General features: G+C 44.1%; 1 protein-coding gene across 1 annotated transcript in view; it reads right to left on the minus strand.

Annotated features, from left to right (window-relative positions):
- MLLT10 (myeloid/lymphoid or mixed-lineage leukemia; translocated to, 10) overlaps positions 1-11,540 on the minus strand; it is a 187,414-nt gene that overhangs the window by 124,433 nt on the left and 51,441 nt on the right. The window contains exons 5-6 of the mRNA XM_018564371.1: positions 4,040-4,143; positions 2,882-2,975 (exon numbers count right to left, since the gene is read on the minus strand). Coding sequence (XP_018419873.1) covers positions 2,882-2,975; positions 4,040-4,143 — 198 coding nt within the window. The remainder of the gene's footprint in view (positions 1-2,881; positions 2,976-4,039; positions 4,144-11,540) is intronic.

Consider the following 11,540-nt stretch of genomic DNA (forward strand, 5'->3'; position numbering starts at 1 on the left):
AATTGCTTATCTTTCTTTTATAACTTTTATATTTTGGTCTTTAACCGAACTCTTAGGACACATCTTATCACACTAGCACCCAGTACCTGAGTTCACCTACCAATAACTCAAATACTGCATTCAAATGAGCTAGAATACATCGACATGTACAAGACTTTGGTGGCATGTATACACACTTATACGTGTAGGTCTTTTATAAAAGCAATAACAATATTGACACTACACCAGTACGGACAGGAAAATGGGAGTCTCCATAAGGTGCAGATTCCACAGCTGCCATGTGCCTGTTCCAAGTCTTAGTAAAGATAGAAGTCACCAGCACTCACTTGTAATGTGCAAAAAGGATAGCACTTTTATTGATGCATTAAGAAGCCAACGTTTCTGGGCCGCGCAGGGTCTCTTCACGATGACGTCCTCATGAAGGGACCCTGCGCAGCCCCGAAACGTTGGCTTCTTGACGCATGTGACGCATCAATAAAAGTGCTATCCTTTTTGCACATTACAAGTAAGTCCTGGTGACTTCTATTTTTACTTGGACTGTACCATGGCACCATCCGTGTCATCACTTCAAGCACCAATGGACATTTAGTTTGGTTCAAGCGCTGTATGGTGTGCAGGTGATTCTCTAACACTTTTTGTTCCAGGTCTTAGTCTTTTTGGATAGAGCAGCCAAGATCAGACTGGCAGCACATTTAAATACAAGCCAGTAAGCGCAGTTGGCATGTATCTATCATCACATGTTTGCTTAATCATATAAAAAAATTAAACAATTCTTATAGATGGGCGGAGCTGTGTTATATACATGTAAAATAGCCTTTGTGAGATTCTTGTTATATCAATTATTTAATCCGTCAATGAACCAAATTAAATCTTGTCCGAGATCCACAGGTGTGAAGGACAGAGGTTACATACATTTTGAATTTCTTTGTTGCAAACAGCGTTTCCCTACAGACCACTACATCGCTGTTGGTCCCCCCGTGTGAGCTAAGTGCATCATAATGACTACTTGCAGAAGGTACAGAATGCACACATAAAAAATAATTACACCGAGCAAAGGGCAAGGAATGCAGCAACTTTAAAGTGGACCTATACTCAAATAATAATGCCCACTGTTGTAACAATCCTGTTCCATTAAAATAAGAAATGTTGGGAAATATTTACGTCTTCTTCAGAAAAAAAAAAAGGACAGTGGACACCACTCCATTCTTACATGATGGTTGTTTATAAGAACAATGTTTTTCAGAAAGTTTTCCCTGTCTATGTAATGGTGAGGGGGTTGTGAAGGTAATGTTAACCATAATTAACCCTGTCTGCCCTGGGCTGGCAGATCCCCATCAGTTGAAAACTAGATTTGAACAGTCTGTCCTAACAAAGGGTTAAAAATCGGAGGGCTTGTGTTCTTTATTGTATGTTACAGAGCGGAAACAGAGCCTGTCCCTACTGTGCCCACCTTGATTTTCACTTTTAAAAGCTAACCAAGGCCCAACCTTTTTTTTGCCATAGTTCTCCTTAGAGTCACAGGAAGACATATACTAATGTGAATATGAGTAAATGTATTTTATTAATAAAATAATAATAAAATATAATTAATAAAATGGATTTGCACTGATATTCAAGCTGTATCCTGGTGTACTGGTGACAAATATGTTCAGTATTTCCTGCTGTCTCCATGTAGTTGATCTAGTTCCCATTACTGACTTACCATGACTTGTTACCATTACTGACTTGTTCTGCACCGTGTCCCTGAATGGAGGTGGGCGTTTTGTTAGAGAAAGCTTTCCTTTCTCAAGTCAAAGCTGCCTCCCTCATGACTGATGTGGGAATATTCAAGAAGCAGAAGAGGTGGAGTAACACAGGTCAATAGAATGATTGAAGCAGAGAGATCCTTGCACGGAAGGTCCTCAGGTATAGTTTTCTCTTTGGCAAGGAGAACAGCGTAGCAGCACAGTAATGACGTCACCAAATCTTGCTCCAAATCTCCTAAGACTCACAGTCAGAGGCAGCAGTGCCCTATATGATCTCACATTGCAGATATATATCTGCAGGACATAAGCACAGGAGTACCAAGGCACAGGAGGTTATCTGCTTAGTTTGAAGAGACATTCAACACAAAAGATATACTGTTCAGGGTACTGCTTAGGCAAAATTAGAATTTCTAGATGTTCCACGTTAGATAGCAAATGTTTACTTTTTGAGTTCAGGTCCATTTTAAAGATTGTGTTGGTACATGTATGCATCTAACAATCATATGCACTGTCCATTGCTTAACCCACCAATAGGTCAAACAAAGCCACCACCGTGGTGAAAGAGTCACAGGAAGCCCAATCTGTATAGACAGCAAGCTAAAGGTCTCGAGTCTTATATCAACAGCAATGTAGGCCCACATGGATATATACCTCTGTGCAATTCTAAAGTAATGAAGACAACCAAATGCATTTCTTTTTTTCTGAGTAAGATCATTGGTCATATATATTGTCCATCAATGAAAAGTAATAGCGACTTCTCTGGTTACTAATCAATACTAAGCACATATAAAAAATAAAAATTAAAAAAAGCCAAGAGAACACAGATATGCAAAATGAGACTTTGTTAAAATGTAGTACTGACAATTTATGGGTGTGTGTACAGTATGTTGTCTACAGATGTTCTACAGTGATCTCTACATGGTTACAAAAAAAAAACTTTTCTAGGATGCTCCTGTCCCATCCTTCATGTGCCACGACTCTCAAACCACAGAAATCTTGAACAGAAGCCATCTAAACATAAAAACCTGTGGTTCCCGTGTGATGAGTTTCAAATGTGAACTCTGTGCAGCATGTATATGCATTGCAAACAAACGTACAAAGCAAGAATGGTAACACCTGCACGTACAAGTCCTTACCAGTTTGCTATAGTGGTATTTGCAGTAACCGCAGTACTGGACATTGTCTGCTCCATTTCCTTCCTCTTCACAAAGAAGGCCAGCAAACTGTGCACTGAAACAAGAAGCATGCATCAGGTGTGTACTATGGCTCAATTCTCAGCTGTAGTGTTGGTGTGACAGACCTTCAGGTTCATGAATTGAGAACGCCCTTTGCTGCTCCTCAGAATTTTTGTCTGCCAAATGTCATTCTCCAGGGCGCAAAGCAAAAAACCCTCTTTTATGAGAAGCCTAAAATGAAGCTGCCATTCTCTGCTCAGCATGTGTACCAATATCACTTCATCATCAGCGACAATGTTGTCCCAAAACGAGTAAGCATCTTGACAGTAGGAGAACGGCAGCTCCATCTGAGACTGCTCATGCAGGTATTCTAGGCTGAAACAGATTCTGCACAACTAATATGACCCAGATAAAATGGAGAGAGCCAACGCCTACAATTACCTCCCTGCAGCCTTGATTTGATTTCAGTGCTGAGAGCTGGTAGTTCTTTGGAACTCTTTCAGCACTGGAAACATGTTAAAGAAACATATTACCACCAAACAAGCCCTGGCCCCTCACCAAACCCTAAGGCTGACCCCTAGGCCAGATTTACACTATGACCTGCTTTAACAATGCATTTTTGTGCCTCAAGTTGCGCCCTGTTAAGGCAGATCGTTCAGTTTGACTGGGTTGGCAGCACACCACAGGCACCTTTCAACGCAACACACAAGAGGTACACATCTGTGCACACGGTACGATAAAATATGCATGCAATGAAGTGTGCTGGCAAGATCCACCGGGTGCCACTCAAGTCTACATGGGGCTGAACACTTAACCTTACCCTCAACTGAGCCCTAAAACATAATCCTCACCCCTCCTACCTACTGGGACACCACAAAGAAGCCCAAAAACTGAATTTGCAGTTTTACCCTGAACCTGACCACGCCAGCTGGTACTATTGCATGGGACCTGAATCAGATATACCCACTGACTGCTTCCACTCAACTTGGAATGCCCCCCACTATTTAGCAGAGTTCATAAACCTAGGTCACAGGAGTACATTCTTACAGCATAACCATCCACTTCGCTGAAGACCATCAAACACACAACTTATGTAGACAGTAAAATCAGACAACTTACCAAGTGACATGAAAGGCTTGTCGACATCCATGTTTATTGCAGGTCATACAAGCCCCAGTAGCAGCTTTGCTCTCTCTCCCTTGCTCATCGCAAATATAGCAAGTCTAAATAGAAAAAAAAAATCATCATCAGACGAAACCTTAACTTCATCACCGGATTATATGAAACCGCAGTGACCCCCTTTTAGGGCCCAGTCATCCCAAAATCTGGAGGAAATTGCAAAGCAATGGAGGGTCCATTGACTTGCAATTGTACCTTCCGATTTCCTTCCGTTGTGATACTCTTCCAAAGGAAAGAAGGACAGTGTCATTATAAATTCAGAGATGATTTGAGGATCTACAGCTGAGTGATAGACAAATAAGATGCATTTTTGTTGAAGCTTGGTTCATACCTAGGCATTGCGGGAACGTTTGTGCGTGTTTTAATGTTAAAAACTGCACACAATTGAGGGGAATAAAAATGCAGAATTGCAGATTTTGCTACATGCACGAGTTTTTCACCCATAGAAACTAATAGGCCCACGCGGTACGCGAAGAACAAACGCGCATGAATGTGCATAAATGTGACACATGTACAGGCTACACCTAGATGTGAACAGAGTCTAATAGTTAGGGAACGTGAATGTATTTTTTAGACTGCCTGCCCTGCTGTAGGGGAGAGTCCCTCGCCCACTTGCAACATTGTTAATGTTTTAAAAATCAGTGTATAGTTTGCAGTGACACACAGGGTGCCATTTTTGCTGTTCATTACTATTTCTCTCAGTGCAAGCCAGTTTACTATCTCAGACTAACTAATAAAACAACTGACCGTGTAGCCTGAATACACACGCACTTTGAAAGGACTATAGTTCCCCTTTAAAAGGAGCCCATGTGTATTCAGTGCACATAGCGGAGGACTCTGGGGGAGGTAGGAGGTAGTGTCAGTGAGGCGTCTAACTGATAACAAGCTGGAGGGGGATGGGTATTAAAAGCAATCAAGGAACCAGCTGGAAGTACTAAGCTCTGACTTACTGCAAGGAGCTGGAGGAAAAAAAAAAATGAAACCTTGAAAAGAGCAAGCTGGAATTGTCACGCTTTTTAATATCATTGGCGCTCAGCAGATCAGTACTTGGAGGAATGGAGATACTATGTCATCAGAAAATAAATTCTTAAACATACAGTATTGCAAACTACACTGCCTGGCCCAAAAATAGTTCAGCAACGTTATGTCCCCAACAAATGAGGTCAGCTGCCAACCCGAATATACTGAATGGTCAGGCTTTTCCATCAGGGCCGGTTCACACCACAAAGTCCACGTTCCAGTGCGTTCGGGGCAGGAGGGGGCGTGGCAATGTATTGAAGTCAATGGCACCGCAAACACGCCCTCCGCCCACAGTGTGATCGCCCGCATACTGCAAGCACTATTTTTGCAGATTGCACTGGAACAGAACGCAAGCATTAATGTGCTTGCGTTCCAGGCAACGCAGTGCGGGTGGGGGGCGTGGCTGCGGTGCCGTTGACTTCAATGCACCGCCACGCCCCCTCCCACCCCTGAACGCAGGGAGCCAGCCGTCTTGCATTCCAGTGCGTTCCAGAGGCCGTACGCACTGGAACGGGGACTTTGTGGTGCAAACCGGCCCTCAATGGATTTTTTTTTCTTCCCTGATGGCACATTGAACATATTCCAAGATGACAATGCCAGGATTCATCGGGCTCAGATTGTGAAAGAATGGTTCAGGGAGCATGAGACATCATTGTCACACATGGATTGGCCACCACAGAGTCCAGATCTTAACCCCATTGAGAATATTTGGGATGTGCTGGAGAAGACTTTACGCAGTGGTCAGATTCTTACATCATCCCTACAAGATCTGGGTCAAAAATTAATACAACTCTGGATGGAAATAGATGTTGTGACATTGCATAAGCCTGCAACAATGTTGGGGCGACTGTGTGCCGTAATCAAAGCTAAAGGCGATCCAACCAAATAATAAAATTAGACTTTTTTTGGGCCAGGCAGTGTTTTATACCTGTTTATATGTGGAGCACACCGACAACTCCACTTGCAATTAGAAACTTCCATATGGCCACCTTCTCCCCTTCAATAAGGCTCCATTCACACCTAAGCACGGACGGATGCTTGGTAGGGGTTTTTTTTGCTGCATTTGTTTGTGTGTTTTTCAAGTGTTTTTATGCGCGACTTGAGCTGCATGCTGATGTAATTTTTAGTGAAAGGGGGTAGAGGTCCACTTTAATTGCTTGTTTTGTCTAGGGCGCTAAAATAGGAAAGTTCTACTCACCCGAACCACAATCCTGGCTTGCTCTTACACTGCTCCCTGGGATGGAATGTCCCTCAGCATCTTCATGTTCTATACACTGTACAGAACATGATGAACCTTAGACAGCTGGAGCGGAGGGGGAGAGAAGCTGAATGGACTGGTTTAAGAGCAGGCTGTTCGGCTAAGTATAACTTTGTGCTTTTAGCTCCCTAGACAAAACAAGCACTTAACCCTTGAGGTGTGGGGGTAGCCGCACTGCAAGGGTTAAGATTTGATTTGCCCGGAGTTCTGCTTTAAGGCCCCAATAGACAGCTGAAATGTTGGTGGCTTCCTACTGAAATGCCAGAAACACAAGCTATGGGTGGCCCTGCAAACACCACGCAGCATGACTAAAGTTGATCTATAAACTCCCCTGAGACCAATCGAAAAACTATCAGCCCAACGGTGACTGTGTCCTATGAGATGCAGTCACTATGCAGGCAGCTGGGGGGTGCCACTGTTGTCCACTCACATTCAGTCTGGGACTGCAGCAGCTCACAACTTAAATTGACATAAAAGGTCACATTCCTCCTGCCCCCAAATGCTGCTTTAAGGGCTTACCCTAAGTGATGCCTCTTGATCCGATCATCTTCTTCTGTCCAGTAGTTTTCAGGATTCCCTCCAGCGCTGGTGCCGGTGTCTGATCCAGCGCTGACTGCTGTGTCTTCTGTGTCCCACGGAGTCTGTGCGGGTGCACGCTGCTGGGCTGCTTGCATTGCGTTTCTCCTCTTCTCCGGAGCGAAGATCTCTACCGTGCATGCGCCTGCCCCATGATCCTTCACGGTCGCTCGAGAATCTTCAGACATGAGCGAGCGGCGGAGACACAGGTGAGTACCGTAATAACCTTTTTGGTAACTTTGTTTTTGCATATATCTACTGCTTGCTAGCTAGAAGTAGATCTATACAAAAAAAAAACACGAGACTTTAAATATACTTTAAAGTTGGTTTCTGTGTCTGCTTCTGCGAACGGAGTGTTCCTTCTGTTCATGCCTTTTATACCAGCAACATGCTGCTGCCTGGAGTTCCCCTTTAACAAAACACTTTAGTAACATTTAAGTTTCCTGCTTTTTTGTCATCCAAATCTGCTTACAGAGGATTGGGACAATCGTAAACTAGCTTTGCGGTGATTGGCCTGCGTGGGATAAAACAATGAAATATTGTAGCTTTCTGGTCATGTGGAGGCAAAACTGCTTACAAGAAATAAATCCAGCCAGCCAGTCAAGTGAATCGGAAGGGGAGGAAGTGGCTCGTTCATGCCGCTGATTTGGAAGTGGAGTTGTTAAGAGGGTTGTGCACCATGCAAAGAGGGCAAAGAGTGCCTACATTCCCACGGGAAGAGGACACCTCCAACCTTCTCCTAAGAAGCAGGTTTCACTGTCCAGAAAGACTTTAACCCCTCGGGTGCTGGCTGAGGCAGTCATGCTTAGCAGCAGGGCTCTCCGTAGGTCTGTGCCTTCATTATAGGCCTGGTTTACATGCACCCTTCTCCTTCTCGAGGCCTCCAGGTCTAGCCTTTTATGAGACAGAAATCACTTGTACGCTCCAAATGTGTGCTGGAGCTTTTCCCACGTTTGCTTGGTAAATGGCAATCAACACGGGCATCAGCCTGACCTGAAATGGTGGAATTTAAGGGCTCCATTTCTTATTCAGCGAAACTGCTTAACCTCAATGCTTGCCAAAATCCCATTTTCCCTCTTAAAATGTGCTGGCAGCCATCAGGAAAGGCAACAGAACACAGGAGCTGCCGACAACATTTATAAGAATGCTCACCCCAGGAACAGTGACCGAGGGGCATCAATCTGTCAAGGAGTGTGATGATTCAATGGCCGTTCTGGCAGAATTGTATTTTGTGGGTACATGGACACAAATGTGAAGTGCAACTGAAGCCAGAACCTTGTTTTTTTATTTTATTTGGATAGAGTGGAGAGGGTTTAAAACACCGGTCAGGTTTTTATTGCTGTCTGTGTCCCTGTAAGGGAGATGGGGACACAGGAAAGTGCAAGGAAATCCCCAATTTTGAGTGTCACCAGAACAGAAAAATATGGGAAATCTTCCTCGTTCTGGTGACCTTGCTAACCACTAGGGATTTCACTCTTTGGAAGCATTTGGCCCTCACTTCCTGTTGTGTCTATCAGGGCTAGTTCACACCAGCCGAAACGCACTGGATCGCATTCCGGGCCGCCTCACTTTGTTTTGGGGTGAGAGGGGGCGTGGTGGTGCTTTGAAGTCAAAGGCACCGCAAACTCAGCCTCCGGCCAAGTTTGCGATTGGCTGCACGGGAATGAGTGGCACATCAATGCCTGCATTCCGGTCAGAAAAAAATGCTGCATATTTTGGTATTCTGATAGTTGCCAACCGTCCGGCGTTGGTGGTGGGCGGTTGGGCATTGAGGGAAATGTTATCTAAACTGCGACAGAATCTGGAGCAGATGCCCATGGCAACCAATCAGCTTCTATCTTTCAAAGCTTAACTGAACAAACTATAGAGACGCTGATTGGTTACTATGTGCAGCTGCTCCAGATTCTGTCTGCTCCAGTTTTGATAAATTCCCCTTACTCTGTAGTGTGAGATGAGGAAGTGAGCCTTACATTTAATGATGTATGAATGATTACAGAGCTACATTCATATGTCTGCCTGGTGTCCAAAAGACCTGCATGGGATCACAGAGTAATGAACCAAAAATGCAGCATGCAGGACTTTTCATGACGAGGGAGCATGGAGCCAGCTTCCCAGCCAATCAGGAAGCCGGGTGCCGTGTCATTACATGGCGCCCGGCTTCCTGATTGGCCACAAAGCCAGCTCCATGCTTTCTGGTCACCTAGTGACGAGAAGCATGGGGACAGCTTCCCTGCTAATCGGGAAGCCGGGAGCGAGTCCATTACACGCCGCCTGGCTTCCTTAATGAGACTTCCGGTATCGGTACCGGGGAAAAAATATCGGTACTCGTACTTGATACCGAAATACCGCTATCAGTGCATCTCTAATGGGAACCGTTAGAACTAGTAGGATTCTATTAACAATACTTTCTCCCAGAGCGGGCTGTCATCTTCCTATAATAACACCAAGGTGATCGTGTGACCGAAATTAGATGTACACAGTGAGTTTTTTTAAATCATAATTATCATTGCTGGTCACATATAGATGGCGAGGAACTTTCTTCATTACACAATGCTCCCCCTCCAACAAAAAAAAAATAGAAGTCATTAAAAAAGCTTCGACTCTCCCGCCGCCTTTATCAGTCCTAGGAAGACATGGAAGTCACAAGTGTTATTGAGGACACTAAATGGTGTTTGATTCTATTAATGTTTATGCACTTTTATCATTCTGAGAACTGAACCCGTGATTCTACAGCAGCTATTTCACACAGAAATGTGCAAAAATATATAAAAGCAATGTACAGAAACCAACGTCAGCATTCACACACATTACAGAGGCAGTTTTGTTTTGCTCTTGCATTAATCTAAGTCACACAATATAAATAGTCGGTGCTGGAAGGCTGTGTGCCTACCGCTTGTGGATGACAGCTGGTTTACTATACACCTAGCATGCATTCTACCTGCTACGAACACACACCTATAGGAAGAAGCGACACATACAATGCAAATGTCTAATTATCATTTCCAACATCCACCCGTATCGCAAATGTAAGTACCTGGAGGCCATCGAAATGCAAAGTCTGATCTAACAGGAGTGTGGGTGAAGCCAAGCTTAAAATACCGCAAAGATAATCATCCTTTGCTTTGATTTCATTTACTCTCCAATATGAAGGTTGCCATTGCTGACCACCTGAAAAATGGTGGTTGTCTGGCTCTATTTGGCTTCAATTTTTTCAGATGCTGACCTGGAACAAGCATGCAAATCGGGCATCTCAGAACACTGGCCCCTTGGTGTCCATTCTGATCAGTAGGGGCTCACTGCACATATCTCCTGTTGATCGCAGCGGTATGGAATGGAGGTCATCCTTGTGACATCCGTGTCCATTCAGTTCACTCTATCTTACAATGGAGGGGGAAAAAATTAACCAACTGGACCCTTGCTAGGTCTATGGGGAGTGGGATGAAAGTGGACATGTGTCCGTTCACATCCTCTGATCTCATCTCATTCTGGTCCGCCAAAACTGAACTCTGTTCCAGGTGGATCTAGATGGACTTGAACGTAAATGAATGCTTGTCCATTTAAATCCGTCTCCCCACAGACTGATGATGAGCTTCAGGTCAGGTCCACCTAAAAAACTGACAGGCGGACCTGATCGAAGGCAGTGTTAAAGGTGCCTTAGATGGTATGCTAGTTCTGAGTGGCTTGGAAAGTATTGAACACACAGGTTCTGCATGACAGCAAAAGATCAAGCATACTCAGAAGGAAAGCTCAACTATGGCAGTCTCCAGACTCCCTCATTCTTTTAAAACGTATCTAAACACAAGATCAAAATATTGCAGCTCATCAATGTTTAAATGCGGTGGCTGCATTAGTTTTATTTTTTAGGATTTTTTTCTTTATCCCTCCCCTGATGATCCTGCCAGTAACACACTTCCTGTAATAGTGTGACAACACACACTCACTGTACCGCAGCATTGTCACCCTAGCACAGCATATGTGTTAATACTGCAGAACACCTGCTTCGCTTTTCCTCTCCATAACTTGGCTGGGGTTGTAGTCAACAGAGAGAACTGGAAAGCATGATTTATGTTAAGATTCAGTAGAAGCAAAGAACACAGAAAGTTATCAGCTTACAAGATTTCTGGCAAAATCAACAGATATATTTTGCATGAAGTAAAACAGAACAAAACACTATTACACCAGTGGACGCACGGTATGCTTATAATGCGTGCCCACTTTTTTTGCATATATCTAATGCTAGCAAGCAGTAGATATATGCAAAAACTTTTTCTTTAAAAAAACCTTTTGAAAGAGGTTTAAACTTACCCGTCTTCACCGCGCGCTCCTGTCCGAACATCTGAAAATGTATCTTGCGGCCGGGTCTTGGGGCGGGCGCATATGCAGTTCAGATGTTCGGCCGGGAGACGAGGAGAGACACAAGGTAAGTCTATGGAGCAGTGTGCACAGACTCCGTGGGACATCAGAGAAGAGGAGGACAGAGGAGTCAGCGCTGGATCGGAGACCTGCACCAGCGCTGGAGGGACAGCTAAAAACTACAGTAAGGAAGAAGATCGGATTCAGAGGCATCATTTAAGGTAAATCCTTATA

The sequence above is a fragment of the Nanorana parkeri genome, unplaced genomic scaffold, assembly GCF_000935625.1.
Source record: "Nanorana parkeri isolate BGI_ZX_2015 unplaced genomic scaffold, ASM93562v1 scaffold23, whole genome shotgun sequence".
NCBI classification, from domain to species: domain Eukaryota; kingdom Metazoa; phylum Chordata; class Amphibia; order Anura; family Dicroglossidae; genus Nanorana; species Nanorana parkeri.